The sequence below is a fragment of the Hordeum vulgare genome, chromosome 7H (assembly GCF_904849725.1).
Source record: "Hordeum vulgare subsp. vulgare chromosome 7H, MorexV3_pseudomolecules_assembly, whole genome shotgun sequence".
Lineage (NCBI taxonomy): Eukaryota > Viridiplantae > Streptophyta > Magnoliopsida > Poales > Poaceae > Hordeum > Hordeum vulgare.
This window is the reverse complement of record NC_058524.1, coordinates 264,215,233-264,233,337: the sequence shown is the minus strand read 5'-3', so window position 1 is coordinate 264,233,337 and position 18,105 is coordinate 264,215,233. Positions and strand designations below refer to the sequence as shown.

Sequence of the window (18,105 nt, the reverse complement as noted above, 5' to 3'; positions counted from 1 at the left end):
TCCAAGGTTGAACAAACGTGGTCATCGGGGAAGCGTCGCACGCGTTGCTCTCTCGACCGACGCGCCGCTTCAATGACGACAATGAGAGGTCGCTTCCGCTTTAGTCCGACATCAATGCAGAGCGACCGCTCTATAATGACGTGAATGCGGGCAATTGGTGATGAAAAGGAACACGCGCGGGCGCGGATGAAGAGTTCTAGGTGGACCATCAAGAGTGGACGTGGCAGTGGTCCTGACCCCATAAAGCCCTTCACTTTGGGTGTGTTTGGTAGCTGTTCCATTCTAGCATAGTTGTTCCCTTTTAAGACATGCTAAGTCAAGACATGTTGAATGCATGCATGTGTGGTTGTTTGGTAGTGATGTATGTGTTGAGACATGATGTGCTCGGACTGTGTTTGGTAGTGTGTATTTGAGGTTGGATGCATCAACCATTATTTCAGCTAGACCAATCTCCTCTCACAACGAATTTTCTCTGTTTTCTTGCCAATTCATCCATCAAAAAACAAAAAAAAATAATAGTTATCACATACAATTCATCCAATGTGACACGCAAACAACAACATATGTTTTCCAAATGGAGGAATACTCCAGAGATCTAGGTAGGAAGCATGGAATGGGAAGGGAGAAGGGGGTGAAGGAAGGGAGACGGGACAGAGACCGATGCGGCGGCGACGGGGTAGATCAGGGGCGGGGGAAGGGGCCAGGTAGATCGGCGTCGGCGTCGGGGTAGACCCGGGGCAGGGCGACGGCGGCGGCAGCGGAGTGGGGCGACGACGGCGGCAGCGGGGTGGGGCGACGACGGCGGCGGCGGGGGGGTGGGGCGACGACGGCGGCGGCGGCGGGGTGGGGGCGACGACGGGGTGGGGCGACGGCGGCGACGGGGTGGGGCGACGACGGCAGCGGGGTGGGGCGACGACGGCGGCGGGGTAGACTCGAGGCGTGGGCGGCGGCTGCTGCTGCATCGGGTGATTTGAGGGAGAGGTGGGTCGAGGCCGGCTTAGCTGACCCCAGCTCGGCCCGATGTAGGAGCTCGGTTGAGCATAGCTGGGAGGTGTTTTTTGCATCGGTTGAGCATAGTCCACTTGAGCTCATGCACTCTACTAAACAGCGAAAAGTGGGTTCGATAGGAAACTTTTGGCCTCGTATACCCTCCGTGCAGGATATCAAACACACCCTTTGTCTTCGGTTTGCGAACAAAACGCGTCCCATGTATGAGCTTGTTGGATAAAAAAAACTTGAGCTTATTCTTCTCTGCTTATTGTCCTAGGAATGGCTTTTTTTGAATTTGAATACTCCGTATAATAAAGCTATCTGAATTGCCGAAAAAAGAAAAACGCAAAGCCCTCGTCCTCGTATCCATTCCATCCGATTCCGTCTCATTGTTCTTCCCCACCCATCCCGCTCGCCAGATCTCTCTCTACATCGCCTCCCCCTCCGCCCATGTCGGTGTCGTCGCGTTTCGAGCTCCGGGTAAAACCCTAGCTACACCGCAGATCGACCCGCCCCCTCCCTCTAGCCCCGTCGCCGCCGACGCCCCTAACTTCCTCTCTCCTTCCAATTGCAGGCCCCGTCGAACCTTCACCAGCAGCCACCGCCTCCCGTCGGCATGAGGTGAGCGCCACGATTTCTAGGTTATTGTCCTCATGCGATGGATGTTTTTTTTTTTCAGAGTGGTTGCTCACCCCTTTCTGATGGCTGTGACGGCCGGCTCGTTGCTGTGTTGTTGTTGCAGCGGCGATGTGGGGACATTCGCCGACGCAGGGAACCTCGAGCACTGTGCCAAGTACCTCAATCAGACGCTCGTTACCTTCGGTTTCCCGGCCTCGCTCGACCTATTCGCCACCGATCCGGTCCGTCACTTGTCTCCTGGCTTTCGAGACAATGCCTCCCCTTTTCTCTAAGCGTTGGTGTGAACTTTGTGTCTGACTTCTCGGTTAGGATGTACTCCCTCCGTTCCTAAATATAAGACCTTTTAGAGATTGCACTATGTACTACATACGGATGTACATAGACATATTTTAGAGTATAGATTCACTCATTTTGCTTCGTATGTAGTCTTCTAGTGAAATCTCTAAAAGGTCTTATATTTTGGAACGGAGGGAGTAGTAACTTGCCATTACCTAAAAAGGCTTTCACCCCGCTTTATAAATAAAGCAAACCGCCACACCAATACAAACAACATAGGTTCAACACACCCAAGTTCAACACGCACACACACACAAACGCACAAAAGTGGCACAGGACACCACCAAAGGGTTCCGCTGATGGCACAACTCAACAAGCCCTAAGAAACATAAACACGCACACCCACACCCAACATCGGGGACATGTGATGTGATGCGAAAGCCACAACAGGCTAATCTGGCCATAGAGGCGGAGGTGGGAGCGGGGGCGCCATGCGTAGAGCCATCAGACGAAGGTTGGCGATGGTGTTGGTGATGGCGTCTCGGTCGGATGGGCGGCTAAGCGGCCGCCAGAGCTGCAGGAAACCACATTGCATGCTATTGTGTTAATTTTATGGCAGTTTCGGGTGCTCTTTCTGCTTGTTTTCCTGTTGAGGGCATATTTGGATTTCAGGAATTTTAAAACGTAAGAATATGAAAAACGCTGGATTGAGATGCCATGTACTATGAATTCCTACAGGATTTCAGAACACATGAATTTTGCGAGAGATGCCTTTTGGAGGTGCACATAAAAAAGATTAAAATGCATCACAAGTCCTACAACTATCGGGGGTGTGTCATTTTAGTCCTATAACTTTGAAACTGCAGTTTTCGGTCCTAAATCTATCAGAGGTGTGTCAGTTTAGTCCTATTACTTTGAAACTTCAGTTTGGGTCCTAAAACTATTGGAGGTGTGTCAATTTAGTCATATAACTTCAGAAGTGCAGTTTCCGGTCCCAAAGCTACGTAAGTTTGTTCATCTCAGGTCCAAAGCTTCCATGACCATCATCATCATCAACAACAACAACAACCAAGCCTTTCAGTCCCAAACAAGTTGGGGTAGGCTAGAGTTGAAACCCATAAGATCTCGAAGCCAAGTCATGGCTCTGGAACGTGGATAGCTAACTTCCACGCACCCCTGACCATGGCTAAGTCTTTGTCGATATTCCAAACCTTCAGGTCTCTCTTAATGGACTCCTCCCATGTCAAGTTTGGTCTACCACGACCCCTCTTAACATTCTCAGCACGCTTTATCCGTCCGCTATGCACCGGCGCTTCCGGTGGCCTCCGTTGAATATGTCCAAACCATCTGAGACGATGTTGGACCAGCTTCTCTTCCATCGGTGCTACCCCAAGTCTCTCTCGTATATCGTCATTCCGTACCCGATCCTTCCTTGTGTGGCCACATATCCATCTCAACATGCGCATCTGTGCTACACCTAACTGTTGGATAGCCTTTTAGCTTTTGTGGCACTCTCTTGTCACAGAGTACGCCAGAAGCTTGGCGCCACTTCATCCACCCAGCCTTGATTCGGTGGCCCACGTCTTCATCGATATCGCCATCCTTCTGCAACATGGACCCCAAATATCGAAACGTGTCTCTCTCCGGTACCACCTGCCCACCAAGGCTAACCTCTCCATCCTCGTGCCTAGTAGCACTAAAGCTGCACCTCATGTATTCAGTTTTAGTTCTACTAAACCTAAAACCTTTCGATTCTAGAGTCCGCCTCCATAACTCTTAACTTTCTATTAACCCCCGTTCGGCTATCATCGACTAGCACCACATCATCCGCAAAGAGCATGCACCATGGGATATCTCCTTGTATATCCCTTGTGACCTCATCCATCACCAAATCAAAAAGATAAGGGCTCAAAGCTGACCCTTGGTGTAGCCCTATTCTAATCGGAAAGTCATCGGTGTCGCCATCACTTGTTCGAACACTTGTCACAACATTATCATACATATCCTTGATGAGGGTAATGTACTTTAATGGGACTTTGTGTTTCTCCAAGGCCCACCACATGACATTCCGAGGTATCTTATCATAGGCCTTCTCCAAATCAATGAACACCATATGAAGGTCCTTCTTTTGCTCCCTGTATCTCTTCATCAGCTGTCGTACCAAGAAGATGGCTTCCATGGTAGACCTCCCAGGCATGAAACCAAATTGGTTTTTGGTCACGCTTGTCAACCTTCTTAAGCGGTGTTCAATGACTCTCTCCCATAGCTTCATAGTATGGCTCATCAGCTTGATTCCGCGATAATTAGTACAACTTTGAACATCCCCCTTGTTCTTAACGATTGGTACTAAGATACTCCGCCTCCATTCTTCGGGCATCTTGTTTGACCAAAAAATGAGGTTGAAAAGCTTAGTTAGCCATACTATCGCTATGTCTCCAAGGCCTCTCCATACCTCGATGGGGATACCATCAGGACCCATCGCCTTGCCTACTTTCATCCTTTTTAACGCCTCCTTAACCTCACACTCCTGGATACGTCGCACAAAGCACATGCTGGTATCATCAAAGGAGTCGTCTAGCTCAATGGTAGAGCTCTCAACCTCTCCATTGTAAAGGTTGTCAAAGTACTCCCGCCATCTACGCTTGATCGCCTCATCCTTCACAAGAAGCTGATCATCTCCGTCCTTGATGCATTTGACTTCGCCGACATCCCTCGTCTTCCTCTCCCTAATCTTGGCCATCTTATAGATGTCCCTTTCGCCTTCCTTAGTGTTTAAACGTTGGTAGAGGTCCTCATACGCCCGACCTCTCGCTTCACTCACCGCCCGCTTTGCAGCCTTCTTCGCCACCTTATACTTCTCCATGTTAGCTGCACTCCTGTCCAGATATAGGCATCTGAAACAGTCCTTCTTCTCCCTAATAACCTTCTGGACCTCATCGTTCCACCACCAGGTGTCCTTAGCTTCCCTTCTACTTCCCTTGGTCACCCCAAACTCCTCTATAGATACCTTCCATGACCAGCATCCATGGTGCATTTTTTCAAATGAGCCCCTTATATGTGTTCACTTCCTCAAAAATGGTTCATACGTTTCCATGTGGTAGTGTGTGCTGCATCATGTAGGCCCACCACCTGCGCAGCCATGAGCTGTAGGGCAGCCTTAGTCAGAGGTCTAGCGTGGCCTTTGGGGAAACCCCGAGCTAGTCGGCATGGAGGATGACATCCCTCTCCTCGGTGGGGCCACAGGTGGGTAGCAATTGGACATTGTGCGACGTGTCGTTCTGCTACTGTTGCGTGAGGCTGAGATGACCCGTCTACCCTCCTCGCTGGAGCTCAAGCCATCATGCCACTGATGGCCTCCGTACCGTCGCCTCTGAACATTTTGTCTGTGGGAGAAGACAAGGGCGTGAGAATGAGGCTAGACAACACTCTAGGGGTTTTCTTCCACATTTACCTTTCATAAGTTAACCTGGTAGGTCAATTGGGTCAACGTGGCAACAATCCAAGCATCTCCAAGCGACACGTCGGCGATTGAATGCTGGCCATGCAAGCTTAGGACCTAAGATGAACAAACTTACATATTTTTGGTATACAAAACTGTTGTTTCAAAGTGATAGGACTAAACTGACACACCTAGAATAGCTTTAGGACCCAAAAATGCGGTTTTGAAGTTATAGGGCTAAATTTACACACCTCCAATAGTTTTAGGACCCAAAACTGCAGTTTCAAAGTTATAGGACTAAAGTGACACACCTCCAATAGTTTTAGGACTTATGATGCATTTTACTCTAAAATAAACACAGGAATTTTATAGGATTGAGGGGAGAGAGAGAGAGAGAGTGAAGGTGCATTTGGTTTCTCAAAAGAAAAAGAAAAGGAGGTTTGAGCTCATGATGAGATCCCTATAAAATAGGGCCATAGCAATGGATTTCATAGGAATTTTGCAGTCCTAATCCTAGGATCCGAAGGGTATTCATAGGAAAAATTCCTTAGGATTCAAATCCTAATATTCCTATGGAAACCCCTAAAAAAAGAGGCCCTAAACTGTGTCTGTTTGGATCTTCTTCTTCTTCTTCTTCGAAGTAGAACAAACTTCCCTTTGTTTATGGTGTTGGTGGTGAATGTTATCTTTGAGGTACTTCTTTTTCTAAATTTTCCGTATTCTGTCTCTGTGGCGCAGGTGTCTATTGCAAGAACATGTAACTGCATGTATGCACTGCTGCAGCAGCGCCAGAGAGACATTGAATTCCGGGAATCGACCAATGATCTGCGGCAACGGTGAGCTTTCCATTTCCTTGATCTGTGTTGGGGGTATGGCTTGGACGTGCTATGCAGTGTTTATTATGCATTGCCCACCAGATCTTCAGGGTAGTACAGTTTAGCAATAAATTACACTGCACAATGCTGCCCTCTAAGGACAGACTAAAAAGGACCGATACGACGGCACAGACACGGCGACACGCATACGGGGACACGGGACACGGCTTTTTCTAAAAAATAACCCATCGGGGACACGACAAGTATATATAAAAATAAAAATAAATATCAATGTAATATAGAGTTTAAGACAGAAACATGAGAGAAATACTGTCCCATTTGTTGTCTGTTGCCTCCTATTTCAGTTCAAGTGCTTGATTAACCATCAAACAGCAGTATAGTGTTAGGATCAGTCTATTTGAGACATAAATTGTAATAATCTGAAGTGGTACTTGACAAACAACAAAGAAGTTTCGGATCCACGACACCAGGTACATGTTATCCTCCTTGGCTCTCACCCACGGATGATTGGCTTCCACCAGTGGCGCCACTCCCACATGCAATGTTCCCTAAAATGAACCAAGTAGCAGCAGCAATAAACATTCAATCAACAAGGGTACAACATGGGGAAGAAACAGCAAGGGCATGGCGAGCAGGAACTACAACAATGACATGGCAAGCATCAAAAGCAACAGCAAGCAGCAGATCCATAGCAAGTCGATTCATATAGATGAAAGAAAGAGGTCGAGGACTAGAGGTTACCTGCTCCGGCTTGGTTTCCAATGGGAGGAGAGGCGGCTGCTCTTGGGGAACAGCGGCGGTTGGGTGCAGGCAGCGACGGCGACTCCATAGGAGCTGGCGGCGGTGAGTCCAGGAGCTGGCGGCGGCGAGTCCAGGAGCGGGGGAACCCTATTTCTGGCGTGGGCTAGTCGAGGAGGTTTCGAGCGCTCCTTTTGTGTCGCCCGTGGACGAATCTGCAAAAAAAACACAATGTTTTTCTGTCGGGTCGAGGCCAAGTTGGGCCTCACGTGTCCCTACGTGTCCCAGCCGTGTCACACCTTTTTCTTTTTTTAATTCGTATTTCACGAATTACGGCGGGATACGTGTGTCCGGCCATGTCACACCGTATCCCCGTGTCCGGCCGTGTCAGCACAGGGATTCGGCTAGTTTTGCCGTGTCCGTGCTTTTGAGGACAGACTGATAGTCGTCTGTGATGCCTCGCGCTTTGGGATGATATTATTGTGACCATATTTTTTTTTACTTCCTTAAGCTTTGTCATGAATGTACATGATGTATGGTTCTTTTTGGTTAATTGACATTAATGTTTTGCATCATGGAATTAGGCCACTGTTACGCAACCTGAAAATGTGACTTCGAATTGTGCATGCCATTCTTTGTGAACACCTTCTGAAGTTTACTCTTTATTAGAGTGTGACAGTCCTACAGAATTCAATCGCAATCTTTCATATTTCTGTGTGCTCCTGCCCTTTTGCCCCCTTTGACCCCTTACGTTTTCTGCTGCTATTGGCTCCAATAACCCATTTTCCATTTTTTATCTTGTGTAATTTAACCAGTTCTTGTACTCGGTGCGAGACCCTTTTTTTTGTGAGCCAAACAAATGCGTATAGCTTAGAAACAGACATAATTATGTGTTTTCACCATCTTGTTGGGAGTCTTGTCTATCTAGCCGTTACTCGTCCGGATATCTCCTATCCTGTTCATATTTTGAGTCAGTTTGTTTTTGTTCCCACTTCGGTTCACGATAGCCACCTTCTTTGTGTTCTCCATATCTCGCCGTCTTTTCTTTCCCCGCTCCAGTTTGTTACAGCTTCAGGCCTATTCAGATGGTATGTGGGCTAGTGATCTCTTGGAACGCCGTTCACTTTCTGTTTGCTGTGTTTTTCCTGGCTGTTCACTCATTGCCTAGAAGACAAAGAAACAGACTGCAGTTTCCCGTTCGAGTGCATAGGCTGAGTTGCAAGCTATGGCTCTTCTGACGGCAGATGTGACCTGGTTATGGTGGTTACTTGTTACTTCAGGAGTTTGGTGTGTCTGTTACTACACCTACTACACTCTTGTCTGACAGTACAAGTGCTATCACTGTTGCGCGTGACCTTGTGAAGCATGAGCTCACCAAACATATTGGTGTCTATGCTTCTTTTGTGCGGGCTGGTGTGCAGGATCTGGTTATTGCTCTTCAGGATTTGCCTTCCAAGTTACAGTTGGCAGATTTTTTACGAAGGGGCAGACTAGAGCTCGGATTTTCTCTCTCCAAACTCGGTGTCGTCGATCCACCCTGAGTTTAAGGGAAGGGGGGGGGGAGGGGTGTCAGGCTCTGCTTACTGACGAGAAGAAAAACAGGGGAATTCCGCTCGAACTAGCCTCTTTACTCACTGATTTAAGGCCGAAGGCCGAGTTATATTACAGAACCAGCCAGGAACACTGGCGGCGCACAAGGGGGAAACCCTAGAAAAGATAAAGATGCCCTACACGAGCTCGATCATGGCTTTATATAGCCTACAGAGAGGAGAGGGGGAGTAAAGCAGAAAGAAGAAAGAAGAGGAGGGCGATCGTGCCGGAAGCGCGACAGTGACGCTCGAGGTTACTATCACCGCACGATCTGAGATCAACGGCTGGCGAGGCTTCACTTAAAGCGAATCGGTACGATGGCCTGTCATGCGTCGGATCCTGGATGGACGGCTTCCGTTGCTTCCCGCCAATCTTCATGTTTGAAACAGAGCTGATCATCGTTGGTAGTCCTTGGGTCCTGACAAGGGGGGGGGGGGGTATTAGAGTTGTATTATGTTTCATGTATAGCCTTTATATTTTCCCTGTAGTGTGAGGGGTTTCCTGCATATTTACCACCTGTACATGTGCATACATACTGGCCATTGGCACCCAGGAAATACAAATTGCATATTTCCTAACAACATCAACACAATTGTTTGCAGCCTTTCGAAGGTTTTATAGAATATTGTTAAATCACTGTGTAATAGATGGCTAACGGCGGCTTGTGTTATACAATATGCAGTATGCAGTCTGATATTTCAAGACTGGAAGCCAAGATCGAAAGAATGGATGCCCAATTGGCAGCAAAAGATCGAGAGTTGGCCACTTTGACCCGAACGGTTTGTCCTCGTTTGGATTCTTATCACTTTTGAAACTGAAACTCTAAGCCCTAATCCAACCGCAATCACCAGGAGGCCAAAAACACCGCAGCTCTGAAAGCTCATATTGAGAAGCTGCAGCAGGAACGCGACGAATTTCAAAAAATGGTTATTGGAAATCAGGTTAAATGGTCTTATCCTATTCCTTTCCTTAAAAAAAATTCTTTTCGTTTTGTTTGTTTATGGATGAGACCCTGTCCTGATTTTCTATCTTCCTTTTGTCAGCAAGTACGCACCCAACAAATTCATGAAACGAAGAAGAAAGAAAAGGAATACATCAAATTGCAGGTGAGCTGTTGCATTTTTTTCGTAAGATATGTAGCATACATAGCATGGAGATATAATCTGAATTGTTGCTATTGGATGGAATTATTTCTATTGCAGGAGAAGCTAAACCAAGTACTGATGGAGAAGAAAAAGGAATCATCACGTTCAGGAATGGAAATAATGAACTTGTTGCAGGTACTGTGTAAGCGAAGCTTTGCTTGACGATGTTGTGTAAGCTTTGCTTTGCTTGATGACATTGTTATTTTGTTTAACAGAAAGAGGGACGGCAGCGTGGAACATGGACTGGAAAAAAGAATGACAATGACTACTACAAAATGATTGTAAGTATTAAGCCACTTCTGTAAAATTGATACTTAGCTGGTTGAATATATTCTAAGGAAGGTTGAATGCATTCAGGTTGATGCATATGAAGTGAAGAAGCAAGAACTAGTCCAGGAGAATGCTGATTTGCGGGCACTGTTACGTTCAATGGAGGTAAATACTGTGATGTTACACATTTCATTCCTTGGTTGTTTGTTAATGTATGGATGTGTAATATTCTAAGTTGCTAATAGGATTCACATTGTATTATTCCTTTCATGATAGATGTATATACACCGTGTGCTAATCCGAGTAATAATGTTCTATATCAGATGGATATGCGCAAGTTCCTTAATGCTCCAACTGGATCATCACAGGCTGTTGTTGCTGGTAATGGAAGACAGGAGGCAGGGTCTCCCCAGCCCCCACTTGGTGGCAAGACGGTATGCATGCCTAGTCTTCTCTGCAGAGGTTTTTGTTGGTTCATTTTTTTCTCGTAAAAATCCACGTTGTTTCTGCCATGTATGATACCACAACAGAAGCATAAAGAATGTAAAATTGGGGGAAATGATTATTTGGTCGTCATGTGTTTCCTTCTTTCCTTTCACATGATTTGCTCAGTTGGAGTCACAAGATCCATCCTTGATTTTGTTGCGCTTCCTCCTGACAGGATGTCTTTGACTTGCCCTTTCACATGGCCAGAGACCAGATAGAGGAGAGTTTGCGCACTAAAATGGCTTCAGTAAAGGTAGTAATCACTGAATTGCTACAGGTTCCTTATTTTTGATGTTTCAGTATGCAACTGTTCTCCCTCTCACTGTCCTCTCTAACTTTGTAATACAAATTACTGCACAGGCACGTATGACACAACTTCAAGATGCTCAAAAAGTTGCTGAAGTGACCTCGGAAGTTACCGAGCGTGAACTTGAGCTTGAAGCTCAGTTAGTTGAAGCCAGAAGCATCATCCAAGAGCAGGTATGTAGTGTTTAACCACTCATAAATGACACTTATCTATAGCATTGGAATAGCAAATATATCTCCAAACATATGGTGGTATCAAAGTCGTTTATGACATGGTAACTGTGGACACTGTATTAAATGGATTCAGTTTGTCGTGTCTATGTCTTTTCATCCTTGCTAACTGCTCAGTAACCTACATTTGGGAACTGAATTTACAGGCGTCCATCATGTCTAAGCACTTCTCCAAGTCTGATAAACCAAGGTGGTTTGATACATCTTCTCTAAAGTTCTCTTCTGTTTAATCCAAAACTCCGTTCTTTTATTGATTCACACAATAGCAGGAGGTTAAGTGGCCTGGATGCCGAGCATGAGGCGATTCATTCTGCTTCTACAGATGTGTAAAGATATATTCATCGCGAATTTCAGTTCTAGAAGGCCGCGAGGTACATCATGTTGATCTGTGATGGACGTCTCTTGTGTTGTACTGCCGTTATATTATAACTCGTGATAAACCTCTTCCCGCCATGGTTGCCGCAGCCTATGTAGCATGATACGCAGGAGCATCTCTCCTGTCGTTGCTAACTGATAATCCCGCAGGTATGGCAGCCTGGCTACTGGTATTCCTCTTTGATGAAACAGTCTTATGCAGCCTGCTGTCTTCGGAATGTAATTGTGCCTGGCTATTGACCCCTGCCATTCTCACCTCGTTTTAGTTAAATGATGTAGTATTTCTATAAAAAAGTTAAATGATGTACTCCCTCTGTTCACTTCTATAAGGTCCTGTAGACATTTCAGACAGCAGCATGACTTATAAAAGTGAATGGAGGGAGTAGTTCTTGTGGCAAACTGTTATATCTCGTTTGGCACCTGGGTTTTCATTCGATTTGAAAAACGAAAACACATTCATCAAAAGATATTTCATTTGGTGGGAAGTTTTCTAGTTTTCTTGCACATGGATTTGTGAAATGAAATGAATCTCATATGTCGTTTGGCTGCTACTTTGAATTATATAATTAATAAACAATCAACACACACCGCCCTCTACATTAACACATTTGTAATGTAAAAAGAATGAAATAACGATGTTTTTTTTGCTAATAAAAATAAAAATGATCTAGCCAACATTAAGATTCATAGTAAAAACATGTCAAATAAATTCATCTAAATGAAGACAATATATATTTGACATATTTCAATAATATATGTTAAATTTATGTCCCCATATCTATACCTAACAATAATATAGGATGGTGTGTTTTTTCTCTGATATTTTTGGTCTATCATCTATCCAAAGCTGCCCAGTAAATTGCCCATTCTGTCACTGGTGAGTGAAAAAAAACTCTTCATTCATTGTTTCTATGATTTTTTTCGTCTGTCATTAGAACTGCCCATAAAATTTAAGTAAATTGCCCACCCTAACATCAGTAAGTGAAACAAAACTTTGTTAATCGTTTCTATGTTTTTTTTTCGTTTGTCATCGAAATTGCTTCTAAAGTTGAAGTAAATTACTCATTTCGTCATCTGTAAGTGAAAAAGAACTCTCCCCTTTGTTAATTGTTTCTTTGAATTTTTAGTTTGTCATCGCAATTGAAGTAAATTACTCATCTTGTCACCCTTGAAAGTGAAAAAAGGAGCGTTCCTCCAAATTATTGGTACGCCATAATAGGGCCCTCCATTTTCTATCCATCATAGCAGGTGGCTCCTATAGAAACAATTTTTACCCCCTTTCCTGACGTATTTAAAAATCGTCACCTTGCTTGTGCGGCCGATAAGGAGCCTATCCTACACGATATACATAATTCATCGGTGATGCCTCGTCTGTTACGCACGTCAGACAAAAAACGATCGTGTGTGATTGGAAGGGCCATCACAGACAGGAATATTGTAGAAGTTGTGTGAGATATTGTTAGCATCCCATACGGTAAATCCCAAAGATATGTTTCACTTGTATTGTATATCACAAATAATTTTTCGTATATCATCGCCTGCGATAGGGGTGGCCATTACACACGATAGCTATAATTCCATCGATTGCGTTATTCAATATATCACACACATGTTGTATGAAAAGGCAGAGCTCTTGCTAGTTCCTAAAAAAATATACATCACACACATTATCTAGAAGGAACTGTTTGACATATGGTTGTCCATTACACACACTTTTATGTGGAAACATTTGTGATAGGTGGCCTAACACACACAATTGTCGGCCGCAAGTCGTGTGTGATTGTTCACTCATCCATCACGCCAACTTTATAGAAACCGCAGGGTTTGTTGAGGTCATCATCCATGGTGTTGTGTGAGAAACCGTCTGGAATAGGGAAACCCAACAATAACAACAACAACAACAACAACCAAGCCTTTCAGTCCCAAACAAGTTGGGGTAGGCTAGAGTTGAAACCCATAAGATCTCGAAGCCAAGTCATGGCTCTAGAACGTGGATAGCTAACTTCCACGCACCCCTGTCCATGGCTAAGTCTTTGTCGATATTCCAAATCTTCAGGTCTCTCTTAACGGACTCCTCCCATGTCAAGTTTGGTCTACCACGATCCCTCTTAACATTCTCAGCACGCTTAATCCGTCCGCTATGCACCGGCACTTCCTGTAACGCCATCGGTTTAATCGTACGCTAATCATACACGTAAATACGTACGATCAAACCCAAGGACTCAAGGAAAGATATCACAACACAACTCTAGACACAAATAAAATAACATCAGCTTCATATTACAAGCCAGGGGCCTCGAGGGCTAGAATACGGAAGCTCGATAAACACACGAGTCAGCGGAAGCAAAAATATCTGAGTACAGACATAAACCATGGGGTGCCTTAGAGAAGGCTAGCACAAAAGATACAACGATCGAACGAGGCGAGGCCTCCTGCCTGGGAACCTCCTAACTACTCCTGATCATCAGCGGCCTCCACGTAGTAGTAGGCACCGTCGGGGTAGCAGGCGTCGGCAGGAAAACTCCATCTCCTGGGCTCCATCATCTGGTCGCAGCAAACGGATCAAGGGGACAAAGGGTGAAGCAAAGCAGCGGTGAGTACTCATCCAAAGTACTCGCAAGTCTTACATCAGAACTATTCTAATTATGCATCATTATCAAAGAAGGGGGGGGGTGTTATATGTGGACTGACTGCAGCAATGCGAGAATAGAGAGAGAAGGCCTAGTCCTATCGAAGACTAGCATCTTCAGGGTCTTGCAGCAATAGACGAGAGTAGAACATGGGGTAAAACAATAATAGTCATATTGTTGCAGCAATATTAAAGTGAGGTCACGCCTAAAGATCCTCCCTCGACTCCCTGCGAGGAAGCAATCCCGAGGCAAACTAATGATCCAATTAAGTAACAATTGTAGTTGTATAAGATCGGGGCACAACTCCAAGTCGTCCTGTAACCGTGGACACGGCTATCCGAATAGTTAAATTTCATCCGTGCAGGGGTGCACCACATGTCCCGTCACGCTCGATAACACTCTGGCCGGACATACTTTTCTGGGTCCTTCCCGGCCTCGGAATATCGACACGTCACAGCCCCACCTAAGACTAATCAGAGAGGTCAGCCCGCCGGTCTAAATCCTAAGTGCAAAGGGTTTATGGGCCCAGTTCCCCTCCGTGCTCCTGCACGATGCGAGGGCGGCCGATGTCAGTCCTAGCATCCCTTAATCACAAGCGCAACGCATCTCGGGACCACTCGGGCGTGCGCCACTACGATTGCTGACATCTGAAAAGCTTCGGCTGATACCGCGACGCCGAGTACCCATAATTCTTCCCGCGTAGTCGGTTAGTGCGAAAAGGTCTCCGACCAACCCAGATCAAATACCCAAATCCATTAACATTTTAATTAGGCCATCAACAGAGTCTCACGGGAATCCACCCGTCTTACAACTAATCACCAATGATCCCAGTAACATGGTCGAGTAACTGTGTGGTTGTAATATCGGGGGAAATCCGAGGTATCGCCCTCGTTGGATTTCGAACGATGTATCCGTCAAGGTGGGCTTAGAGGAATCACCCTCGGGGGTCCCACACTTGAGGGATTGTACGACAGAGGCATCGTCGGGAATGGTGAAAGAGGAATCACCCTCGATAACCACGACCGACTAGCTATACTATAGAGATATCATCAGGAGTACTTGGCGAGGTGTCACCCTCGGTACCCGATAGTATTCCTGTAGCTCGTACAACTAAGGGGGTGTATGTGATGTGTCGGGTCTGGCTCGTCGATCAGAGATCGAGATTTGAAATCAAGCGGGGCAACTGAACTACGGGGTCAGAGGGGATGATTGTTCCACCTATACTAAGCATATTAAAGGTACATGACTGAAAGTAGCAGTTCATCAAAAACAGGCTATGCATCAGATATAGGAGCTAACTACAACAGTAGCAAAATACTAATGCAAGCAGTAGGAAGAAAGACATAGGCGATATAGGAATGATCAAGGGGGGTTTGCTTGCCTTGCTGCTCTGCGGCATAGGACTGATCGACAGGGCCGTAGATGTACCCGGCAGCAGCGTCAGTCTCGGGGTCTACCGGTAAGAAGAGGGGGAAGAAACAATAAATAATAGCAACGGTGCAACACAAAGCATGACATGACAAGATGCAGGCTAGACATGAGCTAACGCAGCAACATCCGTCATAGACGGGTCGAAAGAATATCTGACGATATTTTCCGGGTCTCGGGCTACTACCGGACAGACTGGAAACGATGGAAATGTTCCATGTTTGCTATGTTAGGGACGCGTGACAGACGAATAGACCGTGTATACGGGTTCGTCTCGTTCTGCTGATCAACTTTCATGTTGAAAATATTTTGATCTGACTTACGGATTATTTTATATTAATTTTTAAAGTTTTATTAATTATTTAGGAATTAAAACAGATTTAATTAATTTAAATAAAAACAATTATGACATCAGCATGATCTCATGCTGACATCAATAGTTGACTGGTCAACTGACCAGTGGGTCCCGAACGTCATAGGCACAAGTTTTAATTAAGATTAATTATTAATTAATCAGATTAATTTAGTGGGGGACTCACGTGTCATACTCTAATTATTCTAATTATTTATTTATATCAACAGATTACTGATTTATCTATTTAAATAATTATTTATTTAAAACTTCACTTGGCTGATTTCCGAAGGCTATAACTATTATTATGTAGTTCTAATGGAGACACTTCATATAAGTGTTTTACTCTACTTCAACAGTACTACAAGGCCATGCCATTAGATGGCATGGACAACTCGTGTAACAGGTCCATTTATAGCACTGAAATAGTTAAGACAGTAAATCCTTCTTCTTTTTTGTTATCGCTCTTAACAGACCATAGACTTTTGTCATGTTTATAGAAATTAATTCATGCATTATCTGAGGCTTGTCCAATTGAATAAAATGAAGTTTGTTATGTCTATTCTATGTTCATATAGTTTTCATCTATATTAGGCCGTGTTTTGCTCCTGTAAAATAGATGGTCCAAGTAGCAGTAGCATTATAAGATAGCTACCGCTACAGTACCACTCGAGGGTACTGCAGTAGTGGCTTCAGCCGAGCAACGACAGTGTAGGCACGGGTGCACGCGTCCTCGATGCAGCCCGATGGTGGCGGCGCAGGGGACCGAAAAGAAAAAAGGAAGGAAAGGGGGAGTAGCTCACCCCCGTTTGGAGGGGAGTGGCAGCGGGCTCGGGGGCGAAGCCGGTGGTGAGGAACGAGACCGGGCAGTGGGGGGCCCGCCGGAGGGCATCGGAGGCCAGCGGCGGCCGGTGCCCGCGGTTGGGGCGAGGAGGGGCTCGGTGCAGGGGGCTTCGGTTGAGGGAGAGTGGCGCGGCCGGTGGTGCAGCGGCGCGCGAGGCAACCGGGCAGAGGCGAAGAGGCGCGGCGAAGGAGGAGGCTCGCCGGCGCAGGGGGCTTCGGCCGGAGTAGCTATCAGGGGAGGAAGGCATGTGGGGGTACGGGGCGAGGGCGCCGGGAGATGGGGAGGGCCGGTGGCGCGGGGCGCTAGGGGTAGGAGGCCCCCGCGAGGGGAGCGTGCGGGAGGAAGGGTACGGGCGGCGAGGGGGCCTGGCGCAGGGGAGGCCCATGGGGGGGGGGGAGAGGGAGATCGTGGGGAGGGAGAGAGCCGAGAGAGAGGGGGGCTCTCGTGGGGAAGGTGGGGGCTGTCGGTGCGTGGTGGTTGGTGGGGTGTGGGTTGCGGTAGGTGGGAAGGAGAGCCGAAGGGGGGGCTCTCATGGGTGAGGGTGGGGCTCGATGGGGAGGGTGGCGGCGGCCGAGGAACTGGGAGGCGACGGGGGGGGGGGGGGACTAGGGTTGCCTGTGGGGGTTGGTGGCGTGGCCGGCTGGGCCACTAGGCCCAGTTGGGCCAGGGTTTTTTCTTTTGTTTTTGTTTATTCTTTTTTTTCTTTTCTAAATAGCTTTGCTGTTTTAATTATATAGAGACTGCAATAATTTTATAAATGCCATGTTCACTTTATAAATCATTAGGGAATCTTTATATCTCTCCTGACATTTGTTTATCTTAAGATCCGAAAACTTTTATTGTTTTGATTTTATTTCTAATTTAAATTCGGATCGGTTCGAAACTACACGAGACTACCAACAGTAATCCCGGTGACGTGGCATCATTAGCAGGGGTTTACTGTAGCTTAATTTACCGGGGCGTCACACTTCCGGTGGCCTCCGTTGAATATGTCCAAACCATCTGAGACGATGTTGGACCAGCTTCTCTTCAATCGGTGCTACCCCAAGTCTCTCTCGTATATCGTCATTCCGTACCCGATCCTTCCTTGTGTGGCCACATATCCATCTCAACATGCGCATCTCTGCTACACCTAACTGTTGGATATGTCGTCTCTTGGTTGGCCAACACTCCGCGCCATACAACATCGCAGGTCGGATAGCTGTCCTATAAAACCTGCCTTTTAGCTTTTGTGGCACTCTCTTGTCACAGAGTACGCAAGAAGCTTGGCGCCACTTCATCCACCCAGCCTTGATTCGGTGGCCCACGTCTTCATCGATATCGCCATCCTTCTGCAACATGGACCCCAAATATCGAAACGTGTCACTCTCCGGTACCACCTGCCCACCAAGGCTAACTTCTCCATCCTCGTGCCTAGTAGCACTAAAACTGCACCTCATGTATTCAGTTTTAGTTCTACTAAGCCTAAAACCTTTCGATTCTAGAGTCCGCCTCCATAACTCTAACTTTCTATTAACCCCCGTTCGGCTA

The 18,105-nt window shown here is 46.3% G+C and overlaps 1 protein-coding gene across 2 annotated transcripts; it reads left to right on the top strand.

Annotated features, from left to right (window-relative positions):
- The first annotated feature begins 1,323 nt into the window (after positions 1-1,323).
- Positions 1,324-11,720, top strand: LOC123407237 (afadin- and alpha-actinin-binding protein-like). 2 transcript variants are annotated; one of them, XM_045100324.1, is made up of 15 exons: positions 1,324-1,470; positions 1,565-1,611; positions 1,733-1,850; positions 6,083-6,180; positions 9,191-9,287; positions 9,360-9,449; positions 9,552-9,614; positions 9,711-9,788; positions 9,869-9,934; positions 10,011-10,088; positions 10,247-10,357; positions 10,585-10,662; positions 10,770-10,889; positions 11,093-11,136; positions 11,213-11,720. In XM_045100324.1, exons 1-15 carry the CDS (start codon positions 1,441-1,443, stop codon positions 11,274-11,276), a joined length of 1,182 nt encoding a protein of 393 aa, XP_044956259.1. In that variant the 5' UTR covers positions 1,324-1,440; the 3' UTR covers positions 11,277-11,720. The 2 variants fall into 2 exon arrangements, with proteins under 2 accessions (XP_044956259.1, XP_044956260.1); XM_045100325.1 differs by having other exon boundaries at positions 1,325-1,470; positions 11,216-11,720.
- Positions 11,721-18,105: the final 6,385 nt, after the last annotated feature.